General features: G+C 42.5%; 1 protein-coding gene across 1 annotated transcript in view; it reads left to right on the forward strand.

Annotated features, from left to right (window-relative positions):
- The window catches only part of LHFPL6 (LHFPL tetraspan subfamily member 6), a 151,336-nt gene that overhangs the window by 117,264 nt on the left and 15,427 nt on the right, over nucleotides 1–18,645 (forward strand). Inside the window, exon 3 of the mRNA XM_068929964.1 lies at nucleotides 16,482–16,580. Coding sequence (XP_068786065.1) covers nucleotides 16,482–16,580 — 99 coding nt within the window. The remainder of the gene's footprint in view (nucleotides 1–16,481; nucleotides 16,581–18,645) is intronic.

Raw genomic sequence — 18,645 nt, forward strand, 5'->3', positions numbered from 1 at the left:
GAAGGCTCCAAGAGTAAAATCTTGGCAACATTTCCTAGCAAGCTTATGTTGTGTTAAAAGCAGAGAAGGCTCCTGCCAGCTGTAACGACCAAGTTTATTGGAAGGGTTGTATCTGAACTTCTGTAACTTACTCAGTGACAGTCAAGGCAGACAGCGACCTGGTAACCTAGCTCCAGCTAAGCTCTTTGCTACATGCAGAACTCTGTCAAACAACTCTAGCTTGAGAACACCTGCAGATGGTTTTATCTGCATCACAATAAACATAGTGCCATTAACAAGAACGTCCATTTCAAATCTGAAGTATAAATTGAAGGGATTCAAGCAAGGATCAGCTGCGCTAGTGGCCAGTGAGCAGCTGTAAGTAGCACAGGAATCGACTGGTTCTGATCGAGCAATGCACATAACGCTTGGTACAAAAGGATGGATGAAAATATGGGATTTCTCTTCTTCCCTGAAGGCTTTATCAATAGTCTAAAGTCCATAATTAGTTGCTTCTGCAGCTAGCTAATGTTCATCTTGTAGCTTGTTTATTTTTCATTTGTTTCCGTTTGACTTATATTATCCCTCGATCCCTGTAGGAGGTCCAACAAATGCTACTACTGCTGCTTAGCTCTTACTACTCTTAGGTCCGAATGAGAATGCATTCTTGTATCTAGCAATTGCATGCTCCAGTCACCAAATGTTTATCCATTAAGCCAATGATCTTGTAAATTGGAGCAGAAATATTAAGTGCTGGGGATTACATCAAGGCTGTGATAGGCTTTTATCAAGGACAATCTTTATAGTAAAGATGTACTTGAAGAGTCTTTCGCTGGTCGTAAAGCATCGTTTCTGAAAAGTTTGTAGGAAGAGAGAATAGCAATGAGCTCTAAGACCCACACAGTTTGCTTCAGGATTTTGCTAGTTAGTGTGGCCATCACTTTCAAGATCTTGATTTAACTTGACTTAACTTGCCTTTTGTTTTTTCTCAGTTGAATGCAACAAACATGATTCATTATTGGGTTGTTCTGATCTTATTTTGGCATTACTTTCTCTTTTTTGAAGGAAAAATTCTGACAGGCTGCAAAGCTAGCAGCCACAGATATCCACTGGATAGAGAAGGTTGTATGGAATGTCCAATTCTAGCAGGGAAAACTGAAGAGATTGGGACTGCTTAGACTAGCGGAGAAAAGACAAGGGGGATGGTCCCGTATAACAACAATCTTCCTATACATGTAAAGTTGTTGCAGAGAGGAAGGAAATAAAATGCTTTCTCTGACCACTTCAGTATGGGCTCACCAAAATCCATAGTGTAAGGAGTGAAGTTAAATTATTACAAGGAAGATTTAGGTTAGACACCATGAAAAGCTTCTGTTCCAAAGAAGATACTTTGCCACAAGAACAGATTGCCCTAGAAGGTGGTGGGATCTCATTTTTGAGGGGTTTTTAAGACAAGGTTAAACAAATATTTCTCCTGGAAGGTTTAAGTAGAGCTGATCCTGACTAGAGGCAGAAAGATAGATTAGAGAACCTCCTGCTGTTCCTTCCAACCGAAATTTCCAAATCCTTTTTTTTTGTGTGTTTAAGTAAGTATGCTCTGAGCGTGTAAGATTTTACTAAATGATGGTGGGGATAAGGAGGGGGGTAGATGGGAGGCAAAAGACTCTCAGCATGAAGAGGTGGAAGGTGCTGAGACATTACTCTACAGCCTTGGCATAAGTCACAGGTGGGTGGGGGAGAAGAGGACTGCAAACTGAGATCTGAGGTGGGCTCATGAGCTCATCATGGGAGAAGCATACTCGCTTCTTCCCTCTCATGCACCAATCTTCTTTACTAGAAAGAGTTAAGTGTGCTTGGGATTTGGGTAAGGTTGTCCATATGGATTCTCTCTGGGGAAGACTAAGTGGCAGTGCCAAATACTTTTGAGCTGCAGATGTGCAGCATATTCATAACAAACTGCAGATCCTCTCCAAAATTATGATTTATCACATTTTGTGGCAAACTGAAAAATGGCACCTATTTGAGGGAAACTGACTTGATATAGTATTCTCTCCACTTCAGACGGGGCTAGTTTTTGAGTTCAGTTTACTTCAGACAGAAAGCAAAAAAATTGATATTTTTCATCTGTTTTAAAAAAGAAAAAAACATCTTTTTCTTGGATATGTCATATGACATCCAAACTTTAGGGTATTTAAAAATCACTTAAAACAAACCGCAGACAGTGGAACGGGACGGTACCCTATTTTGAGTGTCAGGCAATTCAGCTGTGTTGAACTTTATCATCCCCCTTATTGAAAACAAAGTAACTGAGAATGGGGTGATAGCTACTTTTAGTTCAATTGCAGAATCTGTACAAGCAACTAATTTCACATGGAGCCTATTATTGGTTAGATTGGACACCCTTTCCTTTGATTTTACATTGTAATTTCAGTACAAAGGCAAAATGCATTGAAACACCTCTGTTCCTGCATAGATTAATTCATGTGCTTAGCTGCATGCTCTCTGAGTAGCTTCATGGACACGGAGGGTATTCAAAAAGGCTGCTAAAAAAACGACAGCTACAGTAGCAAACAATAAATTAAACTGGCCTTTCCCTCACCAGTTCCCATGCATTTTATAACTCTTCAGTTGTCTATGACTTATCCATCAGACAGCTCTACACTATAGTGAGAGAGATGCATTTGATGGCTGTGGGCCTATATATCAGCAGTGTCCTGCCTTTGGCATTTTCCAGAGTCAGTGGCCTAATGCAACTAAGCTGGTGTATAAGTCCCTGAAGAGTAGAGGGAGGCTTAAGCCTATGAAGCACCAGTGCAAACAGTGTAATGGGAAAAGTGATTTTCTCAGCTGTGTTTGGTGACTGGCACTGACTTTAGAGCACCACAGCAGTTTATCTCATTATAATATTTCTCTTCTAGAGAAGAGGTTTCCAACTTCCTTTGTTTTAAGGGGTCTTACAGACCTTTCAGTAGACGTGCAGACCCATTCAAACATTTTTCCAGAGATAGATTCCCTAATAGCTTGCAGGAACTTGTTCACAAGTAGTCCATAGCTTATTAAAGGGTCTGCAGACCATGCACTGAAAATGCTGCTTTGAGTTATGTGTATTCCTTGAATATGGCTGAAGTTTAACTAAAATGCACAGTGGTTGATCTTCTAGTAGTCTTTAGTTTCTGGACAGGTCAACCAAAATAAAGCAAATAATAAAGAACTTGGAGTCCCCCAGACTGGTGGGGAGCAGGCCTGAGTATGTAGTATCTCCTGGTAGATATCTGCTTTGCATCAGTTCCAGTTCCCCTGTCACTTCAGGGACATGATGACACTGAAGTGAAAGGATTGGCTAGAACAGTTTTGTTGCTTTATCCAGCATCTGCAAACTATACTTTTTTTCACAGATCACTGAACTATTATACTTGACAGAGCAATTCTTTGGGATTTAATCAATCTTTGAATAGTTCCAATGGCATGGACAATCTAGAGGCAAAATCAGTGGAGTGGCGCTCAGGAGACGTGGCCTGAATTTCTGCTGCAGACTTTTCCTTAGTGCTGTAAACAATCTTAATCCACCTAGTCTGTATTCTAAAGACATGACAATCCTCTTTCATTTATCCATTTTGTCTGTTTATCTTCACAGGACACTGACATGGGATGTTTCCTTAGTTCTCTTTTTGTGGTTTTCTGTGAAATCAGATCATGGTAACGGGAATTCCTTAGAGCAGGGACTTGGAGCTTCTGCAGAGTCCAGCTAGTTTTGTCCAGCTTCCAGGTGATATTTCATATTAATGAAAAGAAATATGCCTTATCTGCTATGACTGCACGGAGAATTATGTAGTTTGTGAAGTTAGTTATTGAACTCTCTTTTATTAATTACAATAGGCATCCTTGTGTTTCTAATAGAGTTATTTCTATTTAAATACACTATGTCATATGCCATATGCTGCTTTAGACTCTTTGAACTGTCAAGCATTTGATTCTGAGCCACAAAATGATGGGGTGAGTACACAGATGGGTTGTAACATAAAGAAGTCTGATGGCATGTGATAACTCTCAGGCTTTTTTTTCATAAAGCTCATAATGTACAAGCAGTGATCATGGCTTGCCAAACAAAAATGAGCTGACAGTCAAACTCCAGAGTGTTTTCTGGAGCTCTTCAAGCATTTCAGTTCTACTCTGCAGCTTCACTCTACTTTTAAATGGGCCAGGTCTCATCCTTTTTAGAACAAGCAGTGTCAGTCATTTTGTAGTGTGAAAAACTCCACTAAGAATGATGCAGAGGCTCACCAAAACTAGTCTTGAGTGGTCTAGCTCTGTGGTAGCAAGAGAGGTAGGTCAAGGCCATTTTGAGGCTACGTTTTTTTCCCAAAGAAATAACTTCTTTTAAATGTATAACAGACAGGTTTACACATGTGAAAAGACAACATCGCCTTTAGCCTGCTCTCCTAGCCTAACATTCAGTCAGTTCCTATAAAGGGAGGCAGGATTCATAACAGGAATTGAGGTATTTGCATATTCAGGGCATAGTGAGGGCAGGAGGATAGAAGGTAAAGGAGAAAATAAAATGTAGGTGACTGGACAGGTTTCACTTAAAAGATTCATGCACTTATTGGAGATGTCGACAATACAGGTGTCTACCCTTGGGTTTCTAAGCTCATGTTAAGATCAACGGGTATCTAGGGTGAGACTCATCAGCCTAAATCTAGATGCTTTGTGCCATTAGAGATACCCTGAGGTCTGCAAGACCTCTGTGTGGGCTGGCAGGTATGACAGAGGATTTAGGGGAGTTGCACCATTCTGGAGTGGCAGCTGGAGGCCAAGGGAGATACTGTACAGTGCTTAAACTGGTAGAAGGTGCCTATGTTTGGGCAGCCAAATCCCACTTCTAGTCCGTAATGCCAATAGAGGACGATTCAGTTGACTACCTGTGAGTGTCTACTGCCTTTCGAGGTGTGCTTGTCTACCTCCAGCTAGCCCAGGAGTGTCTAGCTTTTCTTGTTGGCTCTGTGTAGCTTTCCTTATTGGCTCTGTGTGATATCTGCCAGCACCATGTGAATATCTTCGCTATCTTAGACTTAGGTAGATTTAGATATATCCTAGGCATAGACCAATGTATGTGTATTCTTTAGGATGAAAAGAATAGCTTCCTAGACTGCATTCATTGTATTGGTGACTAGAGTCTGAACTCATTTGCCCATGCAGAGACACTTCATGTTTTGATATGCCATTTGAGACATCCAGAAAAGATGACCCATGCTTTTCTGGAGCAGCAGTAGGCGACCACATGGGCTATCCTACTCAAATGACAGTGGAGTCCTATGTGCAGGCCTGAATGATGGAAAGACGTTTTCCTAAGTCATTCATGTTGGAAGAGATATCAGGAGGTCATCTACTCCAACCTCCTGCTTAAAGCAGGACCAACTTTCAATTGTGACCATGGTATCGCTTTCATACCTCCAAGTATCCACTTTAACAAACAAAAGCAGGGAAGCCCTGACTTACTCAAACTGCTTACTGTTTGTGACTTGTGTCTAAACACTGGAGGATTCACAGTCTAGATACTCCTCCACTAACCTTATGCGTGGGGGCATAAAGAGTAGGTATTGTGTGAAGCCTGAAAAAGAAAACTTGGTGATGCTGGTGCCTCCTATGTTCGGTCACCTGTACCCAACATCCATCAGTTGAGAGAAATAGCCGTGAATATAAACAGCCATCCCCGCCTGTGGAGCTTCTATTGGAAGGATGTCCTACTTGGTAATAAATACTGACTGAGGGAATGCAAATGTAAGACGGACTTTGTGATCTGATAGTGAGGGAGTCAGACTGGAGTCCACGCTTCAGTGAATATTGATCCTCTGATCAATTGGTACAGCCTCCAGCTACCCTCTACTATGCATTTGTGGCCAGTTTTAGCCTCACTTGACCATAAACAATAAGATGTAAATTGCCTGGGCAGGTGCCTGTTTCCTTGGATTTCTGTAAATATCCCTGTATATGAATACTGCTGTATAATAAACAGTAATAAAGGAAACTTAGATTAAATATCCGGCTATGCACTGTAATTCAAATAGTTCTTAAAGATCATATTACTCCTCCTACTGCATATATAAAATAGGATTAGACTCTTGGGATTTTTTATTATCTAGTGCCAACCTGTGTAGATTACAGAATTTCTTTACTGCTGCTTTACAGTATCTGGTTACAAAAAGTACCTGCAGGGGTGATTTTTGGTGGTTGGAACTGGTGGCAGTCGCAGGCTCCTGGAATCCCTGGAACCAGCACCTATTTTGCAGTGCTTTGAAAATGGTGCTGGATCTTTCCTCTCCACAGCAGCAGCTGCCATGGCCTCGTCACTTGTGCTTTTGTCAAATGGCTCTTACTAATTCCCTTTCGTTTATCAGCAGCTCTGTGCTTGATTTCTCTGCTCTTCCTACTCTTCTATTTCTTTTGGGTTTCTCCCACACACATACTATTTTCTGGAGCCTTTAGTACTATTTTAAAAGCTCTGGGGGCCAACTAGAGCAGACAAAGCCCTTACCTTGTAGGTATCAAAGTAGCATCTCTGGCTGGGGGGATTTCCCCCTCCAAGCCTGAAGCACCTCTGTAGTAATGAGCACACCACTTCTGATCAAGTGAAAATCAAAATGAAATGACACTTCATCTGCTGGAAAAGCGACATCTGCACCCTTCGTTACCCAGTGCACGTTTGTTGCCTGTGATCAGGGAGAAAGCAAGGGTTGTGACTCTCCTGTGACACGAGTTGCAGGCAGGGACTTCCCCTAGTTAACACCACAGCATTTTGCCTTGCTGCACACTGGAAGCTGACAGGCATTTATAATGCCTTTTCTTACTGTCAATGCCAATGGCCCTGCTTTGCCAGAGTTTCTGAAAGTGCCAGCAGGCAGGAGACAGCTCTGCTGCTGTGCCTGTTTGCTGAGGTTTGGAGCTAAGCAGTTGTCAAGCAGTGAATGCTCACGGTGTGGACTAACCCAAAATAATAGAAAAAGTCTCATTTGAGGGATGTGCTGCTATCCCTTCCACACTCTTTCCGGTGAATCCTTACCTGCACGTTCAGATAAAGGACTCCCTGCACCTGCTCAGCTCCTTACGGGAGAAGCCGGGCCCGGCTGGGCTTGCAATAGCTGGGCTAATAGCTTTGATCTGCAAAAGAAATAGTTTTCTGTGATTTACATGCTGAAGTTCTAGCTTGAAGTGCATTTTTATAGGCCTTAGCTATTTGTCTCCTACTGCCAAAATAAAAATAGTTAGGGCTGTTGTCTTCACAAAAGCTAAAGGGTTTTTGCAGTGTGGCACTGCTTCTTTCTCTGGAAAGCAGTGCAAACCTCAGAAATCTTACATTAGAAACTTGTCTATTTTAGGGATTGACACAATATCTTTGGGACACTGTGAGACACAGCCCAGGAGAAGAGATTGAGCTGCTGACCAAAAAAAAATCTTTCTCCTCACTTATGGTCTTCAGGGGAGACCCTGGGCGATGGGATGGAAAAGGAAGTGGGGAAGAGGACGTTCTTAATTGTCACACCGTAAGGGGAGAACATTTTTTGGCATATTATTTTCATATTTATAGGGGCACTTTTTTGAATGGTCTGCGTGATCACCCATGCCAAAGACAGCAATGAATAGAAAAAAAACTGATTTGTAATCTATTTTGTAATCTATTTGTGTCTCTGTTGAATATGAGGCCAGAGGACAACACTTATGGCTCCTGATAGGTACTGGTATAAGTGACTGCACTTACATTCACTTGATTAAGGCAGCATCAAGGAAGTATTAAACGTTTATTGTATTTAGTCAGGTTGTAAGCCATTATAACCTCTCTCAAACTATACATATTCTATTCAGGCTAAGTAAGGAACCAGCAAAAGTCCCATATTGAGTGACTACTAATTCAATGGAGAACCGTCACTCAAAGTTTAGATCTCACGTTTAAGCCTAAGCAAAGCCTGACTCAGGTATATCCCTTGATTTTGTGGGGGAAAGATAATAAGTAGTAATGGAAGGGATTGTTTTAACTACATTTTTCTAACAGAAGCATAACAGAGAAACAAAAGGACAGAGATATGATATCAAGAGAAGCACTAGCAGTGTGACCCTCAGAGAGGGGAAGCTTGTGGGTGAAGAGCTGGGAACTGTGAGTATAAAAATACCATCCCTTGCTAGTTGAATCTTAGGCTGAACTTTGACGGCAGCTGGAGCCAGTCCGCCTGCAGGCTGCCGTGGCCCTGCTCCCTTAGCTCCCGTTTGTTCCTTCAGGCCCCTTTGCTTTGCCTGGCCACTGGAACTTGCCTAAAGTTGCTCTGAACCTTTTTTATCACTCTGCGTTTGCTGCTTGGTTGCAGGTCCTGAAGCTGCAAGAACTTCAGAAGCTGACTGTTTCTGCTGAAGTATTTTGCATCATAGTTTTTAACCAATTCTTCTTTAACTCCATTGTTTATTGGCTAGGGTTCATCTCAAAGCTGCTGACAACAATCTTTCTGTGCTAGCTCAATTTCGCTTTCATGCTGCAGGGTCACTTTTATAGCAGGTAAATGCTTTACAGCCATTATGGCTAGGAGAGTTTTTAAATCACATGAACTGGAGAGGGAAAAATCCATGCTTCATCTAAAAATTGGTTTTGTTTTGCTTGTAGAAATTACTGTATCTTCAAGTGGCAGATGGGAATGTGAAAACTTTCTATCATTCTTGAAGATCAGACTAGCTATAAAGAAAAATGCAATAGGGAAAATCGTCATTAGAATGGTCTTGAAAGGGTTGACTTCAAAATTTTTGCCTGTCAGCTTCTCCAGATGGCCTGAATATCTGTCAGAAGAGCAGTATTAATTAGGGTTGTCCAGGAAAAAAAAGCCAAAGTTTTTTCTGGTCAGATCCAAAAATGAAAAGGGGAAAAGTAGAAGATAAGGAAGTTAAAAAAGGATGAAGATACTTTAGGGAAGATTTAATTTATCTCACTAAAAAGTGACTATACATATAATAGCATTCAGTTCATTTTATTTTTTCTCAGTATTGCACATGTCAAGCTTGATCAATTTCTTTTATTTTTTTCTAGGTGCAAATTTAGACTGGGTTTTTTGAAAGTAACATTAGATTCCTTACATCTTGAGAGAGACTTTCCAGGCCCTTTGTTACAGCTGTGCGTATCCTACTGCGGGTGAAAGAATTGCCTACTGGGCAATTACATTCACTGAATTTGTAGGGTATAACTGTAACTGGAGCTAAGGTTATACAGAGAGGAATACAATTCCCAGTGCTCATGTAAAAGGCATTGCAGGCTCTTAAGAGGTCCATAATCAAGGAAAGTCACCACTGGTTTATTTCCCATTTGAAAATACAGTTTCTAACTGCAAGACTCTGAGGCTAAGTCCAAAGCTAAGTGCTTTATTTACTGCCATCACTACCTCACTTTATTGATCAAACAGATTTTTTTTTTAACTCCCATCAAATTTCTCTAAATTATGTGCTTAGGTTTATCCTATGAAAGGGAAAAGGAAGGACACTGGGGAAGGTTTGGCTTTTGAAGAGGCAATGAACTAATGGGCTGAGAACACAATGGGAATGAGCCATATAGTAGTCAAGGGCAAACTATGACTTCAAGGAGGGAGGGGCAGAGCCGAATCTGTAAAACAGGCCTTGCTAGCTTACTATTAGGACTGTTAGAGACAATTAATTTATCGTGCGATACCTGTGTGTGTCCTATACAACACATCAGATCTTCAGGTGGAGGCTGCCAGTGAAGCCACACCAGGAGGCTGAGTGATGTGCAGGCTTCAGTGTTTGAGCAATGAATGTTCTTGATTGGCCTTGGCTTCTCTGAGCACAGCTGTGTAGGCAAGTTCAAGGCCGAATCTAGTTAATGTCTCTTGGTTTATTAATATTTCTATATTTATTGTTTTAGACTTGCCTATATCCAAGCTATTTCTGGGCATATTAATAGGTGTTAATATTTTACCTCTTTGCCTCATGCTACAAATTACTTCTTTATCACTTCAAAGACGAGACTTAGATCTGTGCCAAGTCACTAATGTAATTACTGTCCTCTCCCCTCCGCCCCCCTGCTTAGCAGCATCAGCCATATGCAGAACCTGTTACATGCAATTATTTTCAATCAGGAGCTCCACTCCAGACAAACAAGAATTATCTTTCAAATGCTAAGTGTTTGTACAGTATGGTTGCATGTTGTACCTGCAGCAAGAGTGATAATGAAGGATGTTGTTTATTTGGTCTGTCTCTGGGAGGAATGACGATTGCTCTGGGTAGTTTGCAATTGAGGCATCCTCTCCCCAACACCCTGCTTCGTAGTTGCACAACTTCTAGGCTGTTGGTATGCCACATCTGCAGGGCACAGCTGTGCATTGCTTGTAAAAGGGCTGTGTGGTCACCCAACAGGGGTGGCAGGGCTTCTTCACCCTCCGTTAAAGTCATAACAACCACAGTGCAGAGAAAAATTTGACTTAGAATTTTTAAAGGCTTCTTTTGTTGGGAAGAGGATGCACCAGTGGCAGCAGCACAGTCAGGGCAACGGTAGCGATCATCTGCCCAGTTAGGGGTGTGAAGCAATCCTTAACCCTTAGCCACAGCAGCCCCAAAGCTTTACCTCTCCGACTCCAGGTCCACATTGCCCTCCTGCAGTATATCGTGGCTTTGTGGCTCAAGACACACCATGGTGGGTATAAACACCCCTCCCTCCCTAAACTGAGGGAGAAGCTGGACCCAAGTCTCCCACATCATGAACCGGGAGCTCTGACTGCTCAGTGGGCAGCTCATGCTCCTCCGCAAGCTTAGCTTTAATAAGTAAGTCCAGCTCAGCCAGGAATCTGTCCCTAGACAAGGTGTTCATGCCCTCGACCTCGGGTGGATAGATGTGACAAAGGCCTGAGTTGGGCCAGCATGCGGTAGGTGCTTCCTTTACTCTAATGTTTTGTGTTGTCAGGGTCTGGGCAGCTCCTCACTTACGGTGTAGGCTTTTTTAGATGATTTTTTGGAGGTATCCAGCTCTCTTCATTGACTGTACAAGGAGCCTAGTGGCTAAATGGGACCCAGTTAAATGTTGAAGCCAGGCGTTTAATTCAGGCTTTACATTGCCTAAGCTGGTTGTGTTGAAGACAGCCCTCCAGCTCTCTTTCCACGTGCCATGCTAGTGTTTCGAGCCAGCTGTAACACTTGCAACAGCAGTGAATCACAGAGATCCTCAGGCTTCACACAGAGCAAGAAGCCCTTTTCATTTCCAAATGTGAAATTACTCCAGAAGAGCTGGTCTCTGACAGTGCCAACACCTCTGTTGGCATACACCATGTTGTCAGAAACAGAAGCCAAATGCCACCCGTGCCTCCCTGGCTGGCTAGCCCCATCCCATTGATTCTTTCACATCTCAAAGTGGCAGGTTCTTTTATGAAGCTGCTGCTTATGGACATCTTGCTGCACATTCCCTTCCCCTTTTTATTTCTTTTAATGACTGTGGTGGATAACGGAAGATGACAGATGACGACAATTATAGCAGGGTAGTTTGGTATTTTTTTTCCACCTTTCATTTAAAGAATGTTATAGGCATCCTAAGCATTTTAAGCAGCTGTAGAGATGGGTGTGGTTTCCTGGGTAGCCTAGTTGGCTGAATACATTAACTATAGGGCAGGCTAGGATGTGCGCTCTTGAGCTAAACTAGTAACTGCTCTCAACTGAAGCTGCAAAATTGGCTTAAGGTTTTCCACTGGGTTTGTGGCATTTGGATTTAATGTAGATCTTTAAATGGAGGTTGCAGCTCTTCTCCAGGATCTACATTCTCTGTATTTAAACAAATTGGCTACAGACATGTGAATGAATTATCAGAGATTATAGTATGTAGTCTTTTTGCTTTCCCAGGATCTGAAACACACATATTGTTGCTTACAAATAGGGGTGGATTGTCCAGAAAGGAAGGGAGGGGCTGAAGGGCTTTTGCACCAGGCCTAATCACACCAAGATGTTTGAGGCACAGTCCAGCTCATAAAATAAGGGAAATGTAATGCCAGTTTATGGTGCCCTATTTCGCATATTCGCTGCTCATTCAGACTTTGCCTGTTTGCAAAGCAGACTTTGCAGCTCTGCTGCAGTCACGCAGGATCCTGCTGAAAGCAATGGGGCAGGTTCAGCACCGTTACGCATACAGGCACACACACGCTTGTACATATACATATACATACTTCATAGCACAACCCCAAAATTGTGAAATTTTAAAAAAGGAATCTCCATACTGACTAATGGGCTTTAAGTTGTCTTGAAAGTCTTACACTGAAGCTAGCTCCATGAGTTTAACCTGTGCGCTGCGTGCAAAAAGCACCCGAGGAAACAACTGTTTCGTCAATACACCTAAATCCCTGACTGGCCTATCTGCACCACCACAGGGAAAAATTTGAAGGTGAATCAAAAACCAGTTGAAAACCAGTGATGTCAAAAGAGATGTCAAAACAGCAGCTTTAGGCGTTGTACTCAGATGGCACCTGTCACAAAATCAGCCTATATTTGTAGGTAAGGGCCTTTTTGCCTGATAGCACCGCAGCCCTGCGCTCTTTGCGGTCCCCTTGGTCTCTGACAGGTTTTGTGTTCACTAAGTGGAGCCTGTGAGCTCTGCAGGCAGCTGTTTTGTGGCTGTCTGCCTTGTTCTTCGCACATAAACATGCTGCTGCTTGCACTTCGGGGTCACTTCACAAGCTGGATGTCCGAGCAGTGCTAATCCTGTTTTGATCTGTCAGAGACCCTTGGGAAATGTGGAAGGCGCTGTGCTTCTGACTATTATAGATTAGTAAGAAATCGGCTCTCCGAGGAGGGGCCACAGAGGCACTGAAGTTAGGTGGTAGTTTCCCGTTTGATCTCATTGTTGCAGTCAGTGCAGGCTGTGAGAAGAAAAGGAACTGCAGGAGATGGTGGCTTGTACTCCACAAAAGAAACTCAGCACTGCTAAAATCCACAGCCAACTGGAGAGCCAGCTCTCTTTGGCCTAGGGAGTTTTCCTGTCATAGCACACTAGTTTGCCCTTATCAGGTATGTTCATTTCTGGAAGGCACAGTAATGATGAGGCTCAGAGGTAGGTGCTGTGGTCTGGTTGTTAGATAGGGTAGACTGGCTTTAATGGCAAGCACCCATGTCTGAGTGAGGTAGTTGCTCCTTTGGAGCAATTTAATGCTACACTCTTTTGGATTGCTAGTGTATTTTGACTACCTCACCAGGATTTTTGTGCAAGACAGGCCTTGATTTTACACTCCCAGTAATCTCCTACCCATCCCCTAATTTATTTTTTCTAGATTTACATGAGTTGATCTGAGAATAGCACTAGACATCATGTCGTTGTGTAAGCAAGCCTTATGTTTGAGAGTGTTGGCTCTGCAGAGCCTATGAATTTTTCCTGGTTTTCTGAAAGAAGTGAAAAAGAAATCTGGGATTATTTTTAATAATAAGTACTTTTACTCATCACAAATAATTAGAATTTAGACTAAAGTTAGAGGCAAAGGCTTAATCCAGGCCAAGGCCAAGTACCTCTTTTGTGAGGTACTTTCAAAACACCAAGTAAATGATGCGGCTTGATCCCAACAATTTATTTTAACTGAAATTGGACTTTTAGGCTTACAGAGAGGAACTCACAGAAGTGAGGAAGAGCGTGTAATCCGGAGATGAAGGGGTCTAGCTAAAGAAGTAAGTTGCTAATGGTTGTAGCCACTGTATCCAGTGTACCATCAGAGGCAGAAAGAGTGGGTACAAAATATTTGGAAGAGGATGAGCTCTAGAGGTGGGGAAAGTGCTGTGAGCAATATTCGTGGGAAAAAAGAAAACAACAAACAACAACCTGTCACTGCAACAACCCCTAAAGGGAGCTGCAAACAAGGAGCCCTTTATGCATGTAGTCTGCTCTAAACACTTGCCACCTCAGGAGAGCAATTGGCAAGTGCTGAGTAAAAGTTTGTTCTGCATTTCTGAGGGGTGGCATCGTTATGCTAATCATCCTTTCACTAATCATCCTTTCACTTGCTTGCAATGCTGCTGTTGTGCTCTCTTGGAAGAATTGGGCAGGAGGTTTCCCAGGACCTGTCCACGACTAAGGACTCGCTTTCAGCTGATCCGGTGCAAGCGGCTGCAGGCCTACTTTCCCTCCAAACCTCTCCACACCTTTTCCTGCCCCTCACACTGGAGCCATTCTAGCAATTTTGAGGTCTCCAGATGAGTCGTTGCGGGGATCCAGTTTGACTGAAACCAACCCAACCAGGATGATTCGTTTTTAGGCAAGTTCAGCTTCCTAAACTGGCATCTGCATGGGTATTAGTGCTGGTGCAAGGCAAGGGTTGGGACGTCAGAGCCAGCGTGGGAAGGGATCAGAATGACAACAAGACTGGCTTGACAGCCATCGATTGGGTCCGTGTGGCTGTCTCTGGTATCCTGGTTCTCTTCCTCCCTTCCCCCATCATTCTTATTTCCAAAAGTGAAGTTCTTCATTGCCCTATAGGGTTCTGCTGCTCGTAGCACTTTGGGAGATAGTGCTATTAAATGCTTCACAATGTCCTTTTAAACTTTAACAGTTCATGTGAAATTCAGTTATTTTTTGAGAATTTTAAGCTATCTTTAACAAATGTAGACCCAGTTTTGCTCTAAGTTCCCTTGCTTGAGAAACATCTTTCTGAGAATTTAATTAGAAGCAGCTCTCATTTACATGGAGTCTACCTGCTTCTATTAGCTCTGCAGCCCTAGGGGGGCAAAATCAGATGATTCTGTGAAAGCAGTTAGCTAAGACATTAGAAGCAACCATATCCAGGTCATGCAAAGTACTAAAACTATCTAACATTCATGTATCCTTAATTGCTTTTATCCCTTTATAGCTGTTGGGAGAATGTACCACCTGAGAGAAGGCTATCTATCTCAGGGATTTCTTTTCCATTAAGCAATGTAGATATGAAGAGGAGAATAGGCAGTGATTGCCCAACAAGAAAAGGAAGAAGTAGAATTTAGTATCAGGAAGGAATTTGAACTTAATAGAGGCAGGTCTAAGCAGCCAATATTTGGCCCTGAACAGGCACAGATGTCCTGGCATCCAATATCTTTTGGGGGAAGGTGGGCTTCCACTTCAGGATTTCAGTGTCTAGTTAAGGTATGTCTTTGAGCATGTCAGGAAAATAATAAAGCAATTTCTGTGCCTTATAGGTGTATCAGTAATGTGAAAAGCTTAGGTTTCATGAGGGTGGAGACTGTAGAAATACACAGATAGTCCCAGGTCCTGAGTCAGAAATCCTACTCAGGACTTGTGTAACTTCCATGGTGCCTCTGTCACCATACACAGCGCTTTTCTCCACTAGAAGAGCAGTAGCGTAAGTGCTTTCCAGAGGACATCATTGCCTTTATTCTCTTTGTCAAGAGAGAAATGAGAGGTTGTGAAGTCAGGAGACTTGCCCAAAGTAGCCAGGGACAGCTATAGGACTTGAAAACCTGTCCCAATCCTGTGCTCTACCTAACAGGTAAAAGGCAGCACTGAAAAAAACACATTACAAACTTTTTGAAGACTTGCCTGCTTTTTCAGCCTGCAAAGTGACAGGCTCACCCAACCTGTTGTCTACATAGTGATTCATTTTCAGTCTGATAAAAAGATCTTACAGATAGGACATAACATTTAAAGAATATAGCATGTATTTTACTGTTCTCTAGAACGTCCTTGTAAAATCTCTATCAGAAAAAATCTTTGCCGTCTACACCTGCTTTCTGGCAGCTGCTGCAGTGACAGCTGAGAATGAAATATGATAAAAATGTCACTTCTGCAAAATAATCATGGCCAATGGGGTGATCCTCCACAATATCTTGTGAAGGGAAAAACTTAGCTAAAACATTGGAGAAATTGGAGAATTGGAAAAAGCAAAGCATGTTGTGAGTGTTAAGCTAAGCACAATAATAGGTGGAATAGTTTAAGAGGTCAGTTGTTTTTGCTGAAGTGATTTGAGAAAACTTTGTGCAGCATGTAGCTGTGGTATGAATTGATCAGATGACATGAAATCTTTCTTCCTTGGCTTTTTGAAGGGGCGAAAAGTGAAGAAAAATAGCAAGGAATTATCACAACTGTCAGTTTACTGTCTTCTGCTGGAACCATGATAGACCCTAGCTGATTGTTGTTTTAAATCAATACCAATCAGCTTATAAATGCTGTGATTGGCATAGCTTCTATTTAACCCTGTGCTGTGTTTTCCAGACAGAATATGTAGCAGTTTTGCAGAATAAAAGGGGAATTTAAAAGCACGAGGCTCCTTCCAGCACTTAGGCCAGGTGTGAGCAGGCAATAAGCCAGGTGAGTAGCTCAGCTCTACACTGCAGGCCAGACACCCTCTGAAAACACGATGCAGTAGTAGGGGTCAAAATGGTTTGCTACTGCTCTCGAGACAAGAGGAGTTCTTTTCTGAGATTTTCCCATACGACAGCTTGACTCCTAGCCTTTACTTAAGCTAACAGTGGTTGCTTGCATAAACTTCTGTTTTCTTTTCTCTCTGTAGGTTTGTTGATTGGCTCTGGCTGTGCTCTCTATCCTCTTGGCTGGGACAGTGAAGAAGTCAGACAAACCTGTGATAACCTTTCTAACCAGTTTGAACTGGGTAAGTCACCGTCAGAACATCTCAGCTACGTTAGACTCAGTCCTATCTGTTGTCCATAAAAGCAGAGAGAAGCAAGGAGGGCAGGCTTGGTGAAGCAACCCGGCTGTGTGTATTTAGTGTATTCATAATGCATGTTTCAGGGGCAGTGTTAAGGTATGGAAATTCTGATATCACTACTGGAAATAATTTCTTGTAGAATATCACAAAATAAAATGAAGGAACAGACTGTGTGTATGTATGCTTGTATAGATATATGCATGTCTATGTATGTATTTAAAACATAGATTTAATAGTCTTGTGATGTGGGAGCTGACATCCCTGGAGTTCTTGGTAGGGTAGACAGAGGCATCATGTCACAGAGCAGGTCAGGGGTAATTTACTGCCCCAGTAAAGTGTGACATACTCATGACCTACTGAAGTTTAAAGAGTATGGTTTTGGTCACTCACATACTTGGGAAACTGGTAAGTAACACTTGCTTGCTATGAAAATCTTTTCCCTAATAAGCCACTGGCCTTAGTGGTGATGTCTACACTGAGAGCTGAATGAGATCCAGGGATGTGGCCAAGCTGGGCTCACTCCCACATCGGATGAGCTTCCTCTAGAGAGCTCATTGGGTGGTCCAAAATAGGCTATGCAGAGAGCTATGGATTAAGCAACGTGGATGATTAGGGATCTGGTGTTTAAGTGCACACCTAGGTTCTCGTTTAGCTAGAAGGACTTGTGAAACTGCTGATTCCCTACTCTGTAAGTGCTCAGGAGATCCCCGATCCTGTGTTGCCCAAGGAAGAGGAGCATCTGTAACCTCCTGAAGGAACAGAAGGGACTGAGCGCCCAGGCCCTCCACAGTCTGAGCTCCAACTTCCGAGCAGGCACAGATACAGTTTCTTAGTCCTGTCAAACTAAATGTTATGGTTAATATTAGCAATCCTTTCAATATCTGAGCATGCGGGATTCTTGGTAGCTTGATAATAATCCCACTATAAAGAACCCCAGACAAAAATAGCTTCCTAGGGTTAAACACAAACTCATTTCATTATTTTTTAATTTTACACTGATATTTCTGTCAGGCTTCTATAACAAGGATTTTTTCTCTATATCCAAAATGCTTCTTAGGAAGATTTGCAAATGAACTGAAATTGAGGGCAGAGTTGCACAAAATAGCACCAAACTGTGAAAAAAAAATCTTTTGGAAGAAATGCTCCAGGTCACCGTTCCTTACACCACTCCTATGATGTGTGCTGAAGCGTATTTGCTCTGGCATAGGACCAGAAATTCTCACTGCCCATGGCCACATCCATCTCTGCCACTGCTGCTGATGGTGTTACCTGCAGCCACCGCTAATTGTGTTGCTCAGGGGTTATGTGAAGTCCCCGAGAAGCTTTACCTTTTTATTCTGAACTGTAATGTCTTCTGTGCTATTAATATTAAAATTTCCTTCCAGTGAAGCCTAAAAACTTCCTACAACTTTTTTTCTTCAACTTAGAAGAAAAATGAAGGAGAGAAAGCAATTAGGAACAATAATGTATTCAACTATCAGGAAAAGTGCCCCAGAAATAAGATTCCCAATTCTAAGGAAAGGTCTCTGAAAGTATGTGGAAAGGAGTGGGCAAAACGATAGAACAGCTGTTGTAGAGAGCAGTCTATTCATCTCAGCTCCTAATCAAGCCTATGCGGAAGTCTGGTTTTGTTCCTAATCAGCCCATTTGGCGGTACCCCTGTTTGAAAGGCCAGCCAACCAGCTAGCGGGTGTAGACTGAAGTCTGCTCTTTCACTCCAACTGAGTGAGCAGCTCTGCTCCTGTGAGCCCTGCCTTTGCCACCTGACAGTCTCCCCCCTCCCAGACTTCAAGCATTTCTCAGTATTCCACTCTCGCCAGAGTGCAGAACAGTGCTGCCCTTCTGGGTTATTTCTCCGAGAAATGCCACAAGAAAAAAAGCCCATTTGAGCTCTTTGGTGACCACATCTAGGTGATTCCAAACTATAGGCATAAGCAAGTTTGTGCACACAGTGAGATCAGAGTCTCCGAGACCACCTTTGTCATCTGAATCTTGACTCATGAGTCAG

This window comes from Struthio camelus, chromosome 1 (genome assembly GCF_040807025.1).
Source record: "Struthio camelus isolate bStrCam1 chromosome 1, bStrCam1.hap1, whole genome shotgun sequence".
Classification (NCBI taxonomy): Eukaryota; Metazoa; Chordata; class Aves; order Struthioniformes; family Struthionidae; genus Struthio; species Struthio camelus.